At 45.4% G+C, this 15,784-nt stretch overlaps 1 protein-coding gene across 3 annotated transcripts in view; it reads right to left on the reverse strand.

The window, feature by feature from the left end:
• Window positions 1-3,197: 3,197 nt before the first annotated feature.
• The window catches only part of ZNF395 (zinc finger protein 395), a 57,541-nt gene continuing 44,954 nt past the window's right edge, over window positions 3,198-15,784 (reverse strand). For all 3 annotated transcript variants that reach the window (XM_077331547.1, XM_077331557.1, XM_077331539.1), the window contains exons 9-10: window positions 14,894-15,027; window positions 3,198-11,545 (exon numbers count right to left, since the gene is read on the reverse strand). In XM_077331547.1, coding sequence (XP_077187662.1) covers window positions 11,434-11,545; window positions 14,894-15,027 — 246 coding nt within the window. In that variant the 3' untranslated portion in view covers window positions 3,198-11,433. The remainder of the gene's footprint in view (window positions 11,546-14,893; window positions 15,028-15,784) is intronic.

The following is a 15,784-nucleotide window of genomic DNA, read 5'->3' on the forward strand; positions in this document are numbered from 1 at the left end:
AACAGGGAATGTAATATAGATCCAAGTGCACATAAGAAAAATGCCAACCCAGGGGTTTGAATCAAGACATTGATTAGAGACATGCAACAATTTGACCAATTTGTGAGCCACCCTGGTCTCTTTTTAATTACTTTCTCAGGAAGATGGGAGGTGGGAAATCACTAAAACTGCAGGTGTTTCATCTTTATCAAGAGAAAGCTGCAGTCAGCAAGATTGATAGATGCTGGTGAAATCATAATTCCTCGCAATCGAAAGTGAGGGGGTGGGAAATTCCTTTTTGGAAACATCCAATTATTTATTGCCCCACCCAACTCTCTCATCCAGCCAGGTCTCTTATCTCTTTTTCTTTTCCATATCAGACCCAGCCCAGGAGCCTGAGACATGTTATAAAATGTACCTCTTTAACTTGCTGCATGCTAAAAACCCTCTCCAGTTTTGTCCTCGGGGATCTAAATCTGATTCACCCAAACCCCACAAAGACTTGTGTAGGACACAAATCACACAGCATTTAACAGCCCAAATTTTGCAAGTAGTCACTGTTTCTTAGGCGTTGATATGATTACTCGTGTTCATCTTTTCCATGAAACATAAACAGAAAACCCTGGCTGGGATCCAGAGCATTCCAGGTTACATTCTTTATTTGCAGACACACAAGATGTTCAGCTTACTACCTCCAAGGACAACCTCCTGTGTCTCCCCAAAGGGCCTCCAAGATTGCCCCCCCCCAGCACCCCATGAGGCCCAAAATCTTAACATTTGTGATTTTTGACTCAGTGGTATTGAATTCAAGCCATTGGGAATCTTAATAATGAAAGATTGGTTAAAGTTTTGCCAAGCTTGAGGCAATAATTTGATTGCAGTGGGACTGCAGTCTCAAAACTTATTGTTTTTAGGTATTGTGAATTCTTTTTTATTTTTAAAATGTTGTGCTTGCTAATTTGCTGTAGATCCCTGGCCCTACGGAAATACACCTCACCTGACCCGGGCCAGGACCTCTTTGGTCCTGGCCGCAACCTGGTAGAATGAGCTCCTGGGAGAGCTAAAGGCCCTGATGGAGCTATCAGAGTTCCACAGACCTTTAAGATGGGGCTCTTCCACAAGGTCTTGGGTTGAGGCCAGGGCTAAGAATAATAGTGCCCCTCCTCAGGCTATACGAAGAAGAAGAAGAGTTGGTTCTTATATGCCGCTTTTCCCTACCCGAAGGAGGCTCAAAGCGGCTTACAGTCGCCTTCCCATTCCTCTCCCCACAACAGACACCCTGTGGGGTGGGTGAGGCTGAGAGAGCCCCTGATATCACTGCCCGGTCAGAACAGTTTTATCAGTGCCGTGGCGAGCCCAAGGTCACCCACCTGGTTGCATGTGGGGGAGCGCAGAATCGAACCCAGCATGCCAGATTAGAAGTCCGCACTCGTAACCACTACACCAAACTGGCTCTATATGCTAATATATGCTAATACCTTGTGTACCCCTCCCCAGGGTGAATTGTTGAGGAGTTGCGGGGGGGGGGGCTATGCCACCAATCTTATGTTGTCAGGAGGGTTGTAAGGTTTTGGGGGTTATGGGGATTTTATGACGGTTTTATGAGATTTGTGTACTGTAACCCACCACAAGTCTTTAGAGAGTAGTAGGCTAGAAGTGCAATAATAAATAAATAAACAAATGGATACTGGCCTGACATTGAAGGCCCATGCTCTCCAGCTTTGGGAAGCTAAGCACAGTCAGCCCCAGTTAGTACATGGATGGAAGACCATCAAGAAGAGATATTTGTTATACCCTACTTTACTCGAAGGAGTCTCAAAGCGGTCTACAATTGCCTTCCCTTCCTCTCCTAACATCACCTTTTGAGGCAGGTGGGGATGAGAGAGTTATGAGACTGGCACAAGGTCACCCAACAGGCTTCAGGTGGACGAACAGTGGAGAAGAAAACCTGGTTCTCCAGATTAGATCCCACCCTTCTTAACCACTATACCATGCTGATTCCCTCTGACATGAAGTCCAGCATCACTGCGCAGAGCCAAACAATGGCAAACCGCCTCTGAATGTCTCTTGCACTGAAAACCCCGTGAGGCACCATAAGTTGGCTGCAACTTTACTGCTATGGATAGTGATAATATAAAAGTTAACATAAAAATAATAAAATATAACCTAAAACATATCACTATGCATAGTGATGATAACTATCCATTTCCATGGATCGTGATAACATAACCGTTTGCTAAGTGCTATTTAGGTAACTTTCTACTTACTGACATTGGTCCCCGCATCTTTAATGTTGATGTAATCACACAGTGGCTCAGCTGCATTGCATCATGTCTTTTGCAAAACAAACAAAATTACACAGCCCAGAGCCCTAGTAATTGGCTCTTGCTCTCTCAAATAGCAGTGGCCTTTTGAACTGCCATAAAAGTTGCATTGGTTCTGTCCTCTTCACAAAGAATCATATCATAGAGACAGGCTTAAGCTGATGCTTGCAGTGGTGTCAAGGGACCCTTTTCCAGCTGTCTTTCGTAGTGTGGGTGCCAGTGTAGTTGTTCCCATGTTTGTCCAGGACCAGTAGTGTTAAAAGATATCCATTCTGGCAATGCAAACCTCTTGGCATATTTACAACCCATTTAAATATTGACAAGCCAGGCAGCTGACCTGCCCAGCTAGAATCTTTACGCTTAGGTCCCAGCCACACAGGGACGATTCCCCGTTCAGCTTTGAAGCAGCTGTCAATTTTCTGCATGGTGTAAGGGGTCAGCCTAGGAGACTCTTGGGTCCCTTCCATCTCTATGTTTCTGTGTGAATAGTACTTCTGCATGGAGATTTATTCCATGCTTTCTTCTCTTGTCTGCTTTATTGCCTTTCACCACCAGTGGTTTTTACTGCACTGCATAATCCAGGCGTTCTCAAGCAGGGTTTCGTGAAACCCTGGGGTTTCTTGACTGCCCTGGAAGGGTTTCTTGAATGAGTGGGAGTTCATTCATTTTTAACATATTTTTCAAATGTGTTGAACATTTATCAGGTGATATGACCATATATGACCAATGATGGGCCTTCCCAATCATATCCTGCACAATCACACCACTTCTGGGGTTTCTCAAAACCTGTTGAATGTTTCATTGTTTTTTCATTGGTAAAAAAGCTGAGAAAGGCTGGTAGAGCCTATCACAGAAGGGAGGTGGGGGGAAAAAACGAACAAGTATTAGGCCGTATCATTTTATTATAAAATATATTTCATATTGCTGTTGTAAAAATTACATTTCACATTTTTATTTTGTTTACAATAAAAAATAATACTTGGAAGACAATTGAAAAGCAAAGCTCCAATTAGACAGTAATTCACTGATAACGATATATTCCCCCGTTAGGCTGGACAGCGGACCACCATCCAAAAGAGTGCCTGTTAGCGCATTAAAGCATCCCATCCTTTTCCCCCACTCAAAACTTCTCCAAATTGAAAGGGTCAGCAGTTTCTCATCAGCTTCCCTAAGCTACCAGGCCCACAAAACAGTTAAACCTGTGTCACTTGGATTTATGGGGATCTGAAGTTAAACTGGACTAGAAGCTTTATCCTCCAAGCTGCCTAAATGTGAATCTCCCTATACTAAAAGTACATCATGGCCAGAAGTGATGTGGAGTGACTTGGCTCTTCCTTACCTCCGCCCCACCTCACTTTCAAGGGAAAATGGCCGATGTTCTGCCTGGCTCCCTTATTTATTGCATACACAACATCCTGCACCACAGATGGCGGGTGTAAGGGTTTGTGGCTACGTACAGCTGTCTTTGGGTGGTGTTGAAAGTGTGATGGCAAGTACTGTGTGGACATGTATGCATTCGTGTACACACAATGTGCATATCCATGCATACACATCCCATTGGGCAACCATTCAGCCATTCAAAGGAATTTGGCCATTAAATCTAGAAGCATGGGTTGTTACTGAGTTATAGACTGGGATATACTTTTTCTAATGGCTTCCAGTCCGACTACCCACAGACTGGTGGGTGTCAAAGGTGCTAAATGTCTCCACAGTATTTGTCTCTTTCGCTCTCGCATCTGGGGTCAAAAACAGGGTTTCACAGTGCATAGGAAGAACTGAAAGTAGCCTCCAGGGAGTGCTACTGAGAAAGATACACATGCATAAAATCTCTCTGTTCTCTCTTCTGAAAAGAAAACCGGGCTGAAGTCTTTGTGTCTTTGGGGGAAGGGGGGGGGGGTTGCAAGAAATCTATCTTGGGTCATCGATACAGTCACAAGACCTTGAAAAAAGGATGTGAAATGACAAGGTATGCCAAGGAAAGAAGAGCCATGATATGTTTTCTCTCCTAGTAATCCCCCCAAACTAGAAATGCACCTGTGTTCTTAAAATACAGCAAGGGTTCAGTTAGGACTACTAGCAACGAAGATCAGCTGCTCCTATGCTGACATGGGCAGAGGAACGGATGGGAGGGGGCACTTTTAACTACATCCATTTTTATGGAGGACAAAGGGACAGAGAAAACAAATACATTCCAAAAGAAAACCTGGCCTGAGAAATGGGTGCGGTGGCACTGTCCAAAATAGTCATAACTTTTTTTTCTTTCTTCCAAAACATAAGAAAAATATGTAAATTTTCTGGAAGAATTGAAGGTAACCGGGGTGGGGGGATTGCTTTTGGAAGGGGGTTCAAATTATTTTCTGTAAAGGAAACACTGGAATATTGGTTTGGGGTGATTTTTATCCTCCCAGGGAGCTCAGGGTAATTCTTCCTTCATCAGTTGGATCATTGCTATGAACGTTCACTCTGTCTTTGAGCTCAGAACTAGTATCTAAAACAGACCTCCTATAAGAGCTTTTACAAAAGCCATGTCAAAATTGGATGTGCTGTGGCTTTTGTGAGGACAGAACTGAACATAAGGGGGGGTGCAGTCACAGGAGGGGCCATGGCTCAGTGTTTTGCCCATCACAGGTTCAATCCCCAGCATCTCCAGTTCAAAAAAAAAAAAAGGGGGGGGGGAGATTTGCACCTATTCTGCACAGAATTGCAACAGCGGGAAGAAGAATCTCCTAGAACAATCCCTCACCCATTTTTATACAGATCTCCTTTTTCTCTTCCTGACCTTCACATTACTAAAAAAGCAAGATTATTTTGGGGGGAAAAAACACATTCTCAACGCACAGAAAAAAATCACTGACATATCATCCAGTCAAACGTGTACCGCACAGCTAAAAAAAAAGTAAAAAGGAAAACAAAACAAAAAAAACCTTACCCCATTTTTTAAAAAAATACTGATAACAAATATACTCCTATGTAAGATAAGGTGTCCCCCCCCCCCGCCCATGCTCCAAACGTAAGTGCTATAAATTTTGGAATGAGGCATTGGAGAAAGGTTGGTGATGTGCTGAAAAGCAGAGAATAGCCCCTAGTGAACTTTGGCAGTAGCTGATCTCCACCAACAGCACATGCTCCTATGGTATCTTGGGAACAAGGGAACCATTTTAGGCTCAAGAGTTTGTATAGCTCAGCAAGGGAATACTGTACACCACAAGCTTCAACGTTTCACTGCTTATTTGGAAATCCTTTTCAATTTCCCCGTTTCCCAATTTCCACTTGAATCAAAATGAAAATAAGCAAAAGAAGATTATCTTTTAAAATGCAGGGCCCAGGCTTCTGAGAGTGAGGGAACTGATCTTCAGCCATATCTGGACCTTTCCCCCCCCCCCCCAAGTCCCAGCAACACAAAAAAGAAAAGAGTGCTTTCACAACTCCCCTCCACTTTCACTGGAGAAGAATATTTTCTTTAAAAAAATCATTTATTGCCCAGTGTTAATTTAAACCAGAGATGGAAGCCCACCAAAACAAACAAAAATAACCCCGTCCTTCCAGAGAGATGGAGTTGCTTCCACCTGAGAACCATCAGGGATTGTTTGGCTATACAGGCCTTTCACACGATCCAGAGCAGGAGAAACAGAGTTGTTAAATTTGAATGTTGACTTTTGACACAGTGGTGTGAGCAGAATGTATGTGACAGAGAGAGGAGTTAGAATTATCGGGGGGGGGGGGAAGAGTACTTGAACTGAAATGACAAACCTGTCTACCTGGGCTTTGAGGGAAGACAAAGTGGGAACCGGCAAGGGATATGGGAATAGGAACAACTGCTGAAACACCTGACAGAAGCATTTGGCTCACTGGATGCAGGTGCCATCATGCGGAACCTCCATAAGCCGGTGTTGGACCACTGATTTGTGCCCAATAAGAGGCCTCAAGACAAACATGCTACGCCTGCACCAAGAGAGCCAAACCTTTTTACATCCTTACAAGCCACAAATCGGCACTGAAAACTGGCACAGCTGTAAGACTTCCTCTCATCTAAGAAAGGCTTCTGAGGGGATGCAGGCCCTTCTGCCAACATACAAAGGTGAGCTGCCAAAAAGACCAGTCGCCACAGCAGCCGAACAGCTCTATCGCCTCTCGGCTGCAATAGCCAACTGGTGGGGGGGAGGGAGGCTCAATTTGATTTGGGAGCCCTATCACAATCCACTTTTGGTGTTATATAGAGGGAGGGTGTATAGCTCAACAACATCTGCAGGGAAAGGATCTCTGATAGAGCTGCTGAACTAGATGCACCAGTGGTCTCACTCAGAGCAAGGCCGCCTTAATCCCCCATAACTCCTTTGTTTTGGCACCGGTGACAGGAGTATCAGCAACCAGACAGCCATTAGTAGCGTAACAGGGAAGAAAGTGGAGTGGAATGGGAGCCCATTGTGCTACTGAACATAAGAACTTCCCTGCTGGAACTGATTGGTGGAGTCATCCAGTCCAGCATCCTGTTTCACACAGTGGCCAACCCATTGCCCAGAAGGGCCAATAACAAGGTACAGAGGCACTGTTTTTATGAGTTTGCTGCTTCTGAATGCTGAGGTTCAGCATCCTACAACAGCCCACTGTAAGAGAAGGAAGTAGCAACATTCACAAGGTATCTGGGGTTAGGGGCAGGAAGAAAGGAAACGGAGGGGCCTGCTAGAGCTGAAATGAATAGTTTTGTCCCAGTTGAAAATGTAAAATTACAAAAGTCAATATTCAAAAATTGGTGTGTTTTTTTTTCCAACAGCCAAACTCCACTCTTTGAAAACATTGTCACTGAAATCCAAGTTCTGTGATCAAAACTTCACATTTGTAGGAGGATTCCAATGTTTCCTCATCGTCAAGTGACAATTTCAGATTTTTGTACAAATCCTGGCTAAAACATTACATATTCTTAAATTTGAATCATTTGAACCAAGGGTGAGCAAACTGTGGCATTTGCTGGCAGGAGCTCATGGGAATTGTAGTCCATGGACATCTGGAGGGTCACAGTTTGCCCACCCCTGATTTGAACATTTGAAAAGGGTCCAGATGAGATCAAATTCCAGCATTCTGATTCAACTGACCTCTAGTTTCATACAAGGCCATTTTGGCATCCGCCAGTTTAGCACTGAACAAAAGTCCAGGTTAGGAAAACAATCCCTCCCCCCTCCCCAAACATAGTGTGTATATTATGCACAAAATTACAAACAAAAGAGCACAAAAAATATCAACAAGCACCAATAATGTACAGAAATTCCTTTTTAAACTTCCCCACCCAACCCCATCCTGGTACCCTTATGGGAACAGGGCTCACATTTTTGTAAAGAAATAAGAGTTCTCAAAGTCACCTGGTTCAGTCACTATTATACAAGATTGAGGGGGGGGGGGACAGTTCTTCCCCATTAAAGCAGCACGCTTGCCCCTGCCACAGAACCTGCCCTGGGTCTGAATCTTTAGCTTATGGCTCCTGATTATCAAAACGCTGGCATGGAGGATCCCCCCCAAACTTTTATCACTGCCACCCATGCTCTCACCCACCTCTGCTGAGGCACTGTGCCCTGCACAGGTCACATAATGGTTGCAGCTGCCATTTTACAGTGGCTGAACAAAAGAAAATGGTACGATGTGGCTTTTGAGATGAAGGAGGCCGTATCCCCATTAGAAGAAACCATGGCTTAAGAAGTGGTGCTGGGGTGGGTGGGGGAGTAAGTCACGGTGTCAGCCCTCACGTTGAATGGCAGCACTGAAGTCCTGTGCTTGAGTAGTGTTTCACCCACAGTTGTGAGGGGTGCACTTAAGTGTTTGCTGCAAACGCCTGGCATTGTGTTCCAATGAAGTTCCAGTGTACTGAATATCCTTGCCCTTTGGGATACTGCATGTCCATATGCTGGATGGATCACTCGCACAAGACCTGTGCACTTAAGTGCCAATGTGCCTAGGCCCCTGCCGTGTCTTTAACCCACAGAAAATCCAGTAAACAGTTTTTAAAACTTGGTCCTTTTCCACATGATAGCTTATACACTCATGAAATCCATCTGCAAAAGTTACAACCAAACACATGAATATTCAGTGGGCAAGGAGAAAGACTTGTGGGCCCAATGGGAAAGTGTAATCCCTCACCCCTGTCTGCACACCGGATGAGCTGGATAAGTGGTTCATGAGGCCCTCGTTGGAGAAGAATCCTTCCCTCCCAAAATCAGGAAGATGGAACCCCAGAAATATTTTTTTCTGAAGCTTGAAAGGAAGGGGAGGGGAGAAATGGAAATCTGGGGAGGATATTCTAAGCCCTTTAATTTAAAAAATCCTCTTTCAAAACAACAAGACGTAGTCCTTAAAGTGTTCTACCTCCTCAATCCCTAGAATGCAAGAAGCAGGCCTGACTGTCATAGGCATCGTCTCAAAATGAAAACAGCCTTACTGTTTAGATTAAAATGGTAAAGGTATCCCCTGTTCAAGCACCGACTCACATCTGACCCTTGGGGTGACGCCCTCTAGCATTTTCTTGGCAGACTCAATACAGGGTGGTTTGCCATTCCTTTCCCCAACTGTTTAGGTTATAACATACAATTTAAAATACAATGTTGTTATAAGGTTTAAATTAAAGCCCTCAGTTCTTAGTAGCCTATAACTGTATGATAGGGAATTCCCCAAGTTTTTGTCTAGTTAAACCAACTGACGGAGGGATTGTGGCTCAGTTGCAGAACATCTGCATGGCACCTAGAAGATCCCGGGTTCAATCCCCAGCTTCTGTAATTGAAAGGACCGGGTAGTAAGTTGTGTGAAATAACTTTCTCTGCCTGAGACCCTAGAGTAGGGGCAGTCAAACTGCGTCCCTCCGGATGTCCATGGGCTACAATTCCCATGAGCCCCTGCCAGCGAATACTGGCAAGGGCTCATGGGAATTGTAGTCCATGGACATCTAGAGGGCCGCAGTTTGACTACCCCTGCAGAGAGCTGCTGCCAGTCTGAGGGGACAATACTGACCTCGGTGGACTGATTTGCTATAAGGCAGCTTCATGCATCCATGTGAATTTTACCTGTTTCTTGCTTAAGGATACTATGATTTATATACTGTTTCCAGGCCTAGATAGGGTCTCATTTTTATTTACGACAATGCCTCTGGTTTGTTTTCTACTTTTATTCTTGCTGTCTCAACCAGTAAAAAAATTCAAATAGGTATTGGTACATAGGATGCAGCAGTCTGAAGCTTCGTCTCTAACTCCCAGAGTATTGTTAATTATGGCTTGAATAATAGGATTTTTTTCTCATAAATAAGCCAAACAGGGTTATTGTATGAGCTAAAGCATACCTGATCCAGTTCACATGCTTCAAACAGTAACAAGTTGGCTTAGACAAAAAGTAAGCATTGCATATGTTTCAATTTCCCCCCTAATTTCCATTTCCCCCCCCAAAAAAAATATCCTCCTGATCCTTAAAACAATGAAGGGACCCCCCCCCAAAAAAAATGGCTTCAAAAGTCAAGGAGCAAGGCCTCTGCATCAGCTGCATCTTCTAATAAACTCATGACAGCCCTACTAACTTGTTTTTGGCTGCATTTAGTTGCAGGCAAGATTCCTGTATGCAGAACCAAGGCTTTGGCACTAGACTAGCTCAAAAAGAAGTGCAGGGTCAGCCCAAGACACTCTGCCACTCACAAAGTTCTCGGCATAACCCAAGAGGAATTCTGGGAGGCAGCACCTGAGTAGCTTGTCGCTTCGCTGGTGCTCAACGGCTTGGGCAGCTTGTGCAACTCGGCAGCCCCTGCCAAGGAAGGGAGTAGAAAGGGGAACACTAGATTGGCTCTGTGTTTTGGCATCCCTGGCGGGTTTGTTTTGATTACAACTGGAGAAGCTACAAAACTGCCAAACAACAAGACCTTTTGCTAGACAGCTTCACACATTACATTTTATCTGTACTAATATTTTTTTTAAAAAACCAAATATACTACTTCAATGTGTGAATAATTCATGTGCAAGTTTGGAGACATGTACGTCAGACTAGAAGACCTATCAGGGAGCCAAGATTTCCTGCAGCTCCCCATTAAATATGCATTCAGGAGGAACCTCCAGTTTGCTGCCATGTAATGTGCAGAATGGCCTAGAATGGTTTAAACCAGGAGTGCAGGAACAAAGCCTCAAGAAAAAAAAAGGACCCCGTGTTCTCACTGCCCCACTGGCTCAAGCAGCACCACAGGCACCAAACTATTTTAGTGCTCTTTGTTTTGCAAGAACCAGATTCCCCAATTGGCGAGGTGGAACAGGTATCTAAACCCTTCCTGCCCCACAACTCTGGCACATAGAAGTCCTGCCAAAGTCATCTTTCCAGACAGTTCAAGTGTTTTTGCTTTCTCCATCAAAGTGACCATACAAGCCCTGGTGGAGAACAGTCTGAGGAGTATTTGCAAGTTCTTTCTACTTTGTGGTGTTTCCAGGTTTGATTGTAATTTGATTGTAACTTAATGCAATGCTGATTGTTTTCCCGACTGCATCTGTTTCACAAAAGCAACATCTGCTTCAGAGTGCAATCTATTCATTCATTTTTGGGGGGTGGGGGACTCCAGCAGAGAGGAGGAGCAAGACCACCACTCCCCTCCACCAACACGCTCTGTTCCCTTTTGTGCCCATTAAGTAAATTCAGGGAGGCAGGAAGGACAAACTTAATGCTCCATACTGCAACCCAGCCAACCTCATCCACCTACTGGGGAGCAGTTTAAAGTTCTTTGGTCCCTGGGCCCACCAAGAAAGACATCTGTAAGATCGATCAAGCCAGCCATTTTCTGCTTTCCCCCCTTTCTTTGTCCCTCTTATTTACAAACAGAAATGGAGACTCTGTGTGTGCGTGTGTGTGTGTGTGTGTGTTTTAAAAAGGACAATGTGTAAAAAAACATCCCCACAAAACATTGTAAAATAGAAAACCTGGCAGACGTAGACTGTACAGAGCTCAGGGTGAACATGCGGCTCTCCAAATCTCCAATGAAGCCCTAGGATCCACTTCCAGGCCACCGCGCCCCAAGATACAGCAACACACACTGAGGTGTGTGTGGTTGGTTGTTTTAGGCCAGTGGTGAGAGGGAGATCTCCAAACCTTTCCACTTCATCGTGTGTGTGCATGGACATGGGTACTTTCAGTCCAGAAACCTCTGGCAGGCCTTTTTCCACCGACAGGCAGTGCACCACTGGTCACGGTGCTCGATGCCGTACACTTTGCGGCACTTCTTGGCTTCGCCACGGACTTTCCTGCAAGTGAACAGTGCAAGTTTGTTTTGCTTACTCACAAAGCCTTTAAGCTCTGCTCCACAGAAACTGCAAAGCGCCTTACGTCAGAATTAATAAACATGCAAACAATAACTAAAAAGCACAATACGCAATTAAAATATAGGCAGGGGTACATAAACATTGGGCACATGAAGATGGGTAGTCGTGTTAGTCTGTCTGCAGCAGCAGAAAAGGGCATGAGCCCAGTAGCACCTTGAATACTAACAAGGGGAGGAGCTTTTGTGAGTCAACTGCTCAATTCTTCACTTCAGGAAAACATGTGTCAAAATAGAATCATGGATCAGACTGAGCCAAGCGCTAGTTAACTCTCAAGAGATCTCCAGAAGCAGATCTTTTAAGGCGAAGGGACTGTGGCTCAGCTGTAGAGCATGGGGTCCCCAATGTTTCTTAGCCCTTGGGCATAACTGGAATTCTGACTCAGGGGAGTGGGTGCAACAACAAAACGGCAGCCACAGGAGACAGAGCCAACCACATAATGGAAGCAGGGTCTGCCATATAGAGGAAGCCAACCACAAGGGAAAAGGGGGGTAATTTGAAAAATATACTGGGGGGAAGTGACACTGTGGGGGCAGCTGCCAGAGAAATGTTATTCTTAATCAGCCAATAAGATCTCCAGTGACCAATCAGAAGCCCTGCTGGGCAAGTGCTGCGCCTGGCTCCACCCACTTTCTAAAAAAAATATGTATGGAGCACTAAGGAAGGTGTCTGAAAGCATTTTGTTGTGGACCTCTGTGGGAGAGAACCTGCTTTGCATGCAGGAGATTCTGGCTTCAATCCCTGACATCTCCAATTAAAAGGATCAGGCAACAGGCCATGTGAAAGACCTGAGATCCTGAAGACCTGCTGCCAGCCTGGCCTTGACAGACCCAATGGACTGACCCAGTCTGAGGTAGGTTCATAAAAGGTCTCTTCACTCCTGGTACTTTTTAACTATGCTACAGGCAGAACCAGGGCCCTTCTACATAGTCAACCGTGTGCTCTGCCAGGACACCATGGCTCTTCTCCAAAGGCAGACCCTAAAGGCCTACTCTAAAGTTGTGTTTTATAGGGTGAAACCGCTCATCCATCTACTCTACTATTATCTTATCTGACTGACGCTAGTTGTTTTTGTTTTTGTTTTTTTTTTGGGGGGGGACCTCTCAGCCCAGTCCCAGTCCTGCCTATTTCTATTTGGAAATGCCAGAAACTATACATGGGACTTTTCGCATACAGGGCATAGGTTCTGCCTCTGAACTACTGCTGAGCTTCCACCCCAGCAAGTGTCAGTGAGAATGGCAACAAAGGTTGAAAACAACCCCAAAAAAATCATCATGGAAGCTCAATTCAGATGGAGTTAACCAACAATTAAGCTCACCGATGCCCTGTTCCCCTGGCCCCATCTCCTCCTGCCCATGTGCAGCTTACCAAGTGGTCAGGACATCCAAATGTGGATGGCCTTAAGAAGTCAACGGAGCCAGCCTAAGCAGAGTTTCACCACAGTAGACTTAGAATGGCGTAACTCTGCTTAGGTTTGCACAGTAAGATTTGTTTCTTGCCCAGTTTTTGAGATTCCTAACTAGTGAGTTTAGAACCCCAGCTACCAGGAAGGAAATGACCCCTAGTCAATCCCAGATTAAGACATCTAATTAGAACTGATGAAAGATTCCTATATTTAGTCTGAAAGTAATGCACAGAGAGGAGGGAAGGCAGCAACTTTTTCACTGGTGCCTCTAGTTGTCCAGTGTCAGTATGATCTGATGTGACTGTCAGAACCAGGTTGGTTCTGCCAAATAATGGACTTTCAGCCTCCCCCGGCCCCTCTTATTGTATGCCTATGGAATGTATAATGCCAGAAGGTAATTGGCTTTATATGGGAATTCAGATTAAGCCTTAGGTGTGGAGATTCCAGTCCTCGCCTGGAGATGGGAACCAGTTTATGTCTTTCTCTGTTCTCTGCGGATTGCCTGGAACCTGATAAGAGTCCAGCCAAATAACCTTGGGAAGGCGCAGTTGCTTCCCGCGTAAATTAGTTCTCACAGAGGCCTTCTCTGGCGCCAACAGTGACGTATTAGAGTAACGGTCATGGTTCAAAGAAATTCTATTTTATTGTTCAGCTGTATGTAAATATGTACATCTCACTATATATGTATGGCCACATATATGTATGTCCTATGTTTACTATATTTGTATGACCACTGTTCGTTAGGAATTATAATCTGTAACATGCAACCTCTGTAGTTAGGTAGGAAGCCTAACCAAAGGTGGGCCCCATTGAATTATGGAGACAACTGACATTCCTGAGGGCGGGGATCAGCATGTATAATCTCTTGCCTCTCTGGACGTAACTCAGAACCGACAATGTTGTCCCTGGATACTTTCACTTCTTAAAATAAAGAACTTTTGTTTCATAAACAAGGTTGCTTATTCACAGAGTCGAAGATCCTGACCGTTTGTCGGTTCTCTCAACTTTTGGGAAATCCCTGTCCCCCCGGTTCCTCACCTCCACGCCATGAAGAGCTGACAGCCCATTTCCACACATTAAGCCTCTATTAAAAGGACAGAGGGAGGGAAGGTGGCATAGTACGGACCAACCTGTCTCACTATTTTTTTTCTTACCAATCAGAACCCCTGAAACATTCTTCAGGCTTCGAGAAACCCCAGAAATGGCACGATGGTGCAGAATATGGTTGGGAAAGCATAGCTGTGGACATGCCCATCTGGAGCCCCTCCCCTTCCCACCCCCTCCAGACCCATCATTGGCCATTTCAGGAGGGACGGGTGGGTTGACATGCCCATGTATGATCATATGACCCAATAAACGTTTAGCAAATTATGTATATATAATTAACTCTCACTCATACAGGAAACCCTTCCAGGGCTATCAAGAAACTCTAGGTGAGAAAGCCTGGTATAGATTGAGCTCATCAGATTTCAGAAGCTAAGCCGGTTTGGGAGACCACCAAGGAAGACTCTGCAGAGGAAGGCAATGGCAAACCACCTCTGCTTCTCACTACCCTTAAAAGCCCCTTGATGGGACCACCATGAGTCAATTGTGACTGGATGACACATATATGCATTAAAAAATAGGTCATTTTCCTGCAAGCCTGCTGCCTGTTCAAAAGAGGGGGCCTGTGAGCCTAACCATGTTTGTGCACATTGCAGATAAACGTAATATTTCTCTGGACATCTAGAAGCAGACAAAGTGTTTAAAAAAAAACACAAAAATCTATGCCCCACCCCGAGGCAAGAAAACGAAGAGAATTGCTAGAATGAGATTATCTGAAGCCCCACTGAGGACATCATAGCCAGACCCTCTCAGCAGCTTCTTACCTGGTGCCACTGGGTGCCCGAGGAGGAGACGCAACGATCAGGTGGGATTTCAGAATGGGGGGTGGTGGTGGTGGTGGTGGCTGTTGCTGTTGCTGTTGCTGCTGCTCACTGAAACTCAGAGACCGGCTTCGAACCTGCAAGCAAGAAACTCTGGTTTTGTTCTTGTCTCACCATCATATCTGGTTTATATCCTTCGTGTTGCAAACAGCGAAAACCTGGGGGCTCCTATAAGGGTGCAGCGCCCACTCGGGGCCCTTCTGCCCTGTCCAGTTGGTTTTCCAGGGCCTCCAGCTCTCCTCCTCTGTGGTTCTGCTTGGCCACTCCCTCCTGCAATCTCCACTTCCTCTCTCCTCCTTCACTCTCCTTCAGTGTTACCTTCCTCCTCTCTCCTCTGATATTTTCCCCTCCTCCATCTGGTTTTCCTCCCTCAGTCTAAATGTCTTTCGCTTTGCTCCTCCAATTCCTGTCAGTCATCCACTCTCCTTTCTCCTTGCTTCTGACCTTCTCTTGCTTCTACTTTTCCTACCATCATACCCAGCTGCCTCCCTTTTCCCCACCTCCATGTTCCCACTAGTGAGGTCTCAAAGACTCAGCATTGGCTGAGCTTCTAGTGCCTGCTGGAAAGACAGGGCCTCATTCATCCCCCTCTAATGTTGGTGGAGTACAGGGATGTGACTGGGAAACTGGGGTGGCTATTTGAGCTTTGGGGGGGGCTGTCCCCCTTGCCTGTCCTGTGGCCAGGCTTGCTCTGTTCTATAGGGGCTCCTTGCCCCTCGCCTTCATTTGTGTGTGGTTGCCACACATCTCCTGCACTGCCACAGCCTCCCCAGCCCTTTCTCTGGTTCAGGTTGTTGTTCGCAGGTGCCACAGTTTGAGGACAACTAAGGATCT

The sequence above is a fragment of the Paroedura picta genome, chromosome 1 (assembly GCF_049243985.1).
Source record: "Paroedura picta isolate Pp20150507F chromosome 1, Ppicta_v3.0, whole genome shotgun sequence".
Lineage (NCBI taxonomy): Eukaryota > Metazoa > Chordata > Lepidosauria > Squamata > Gekkonidae > Paroedura > Paroedura picta.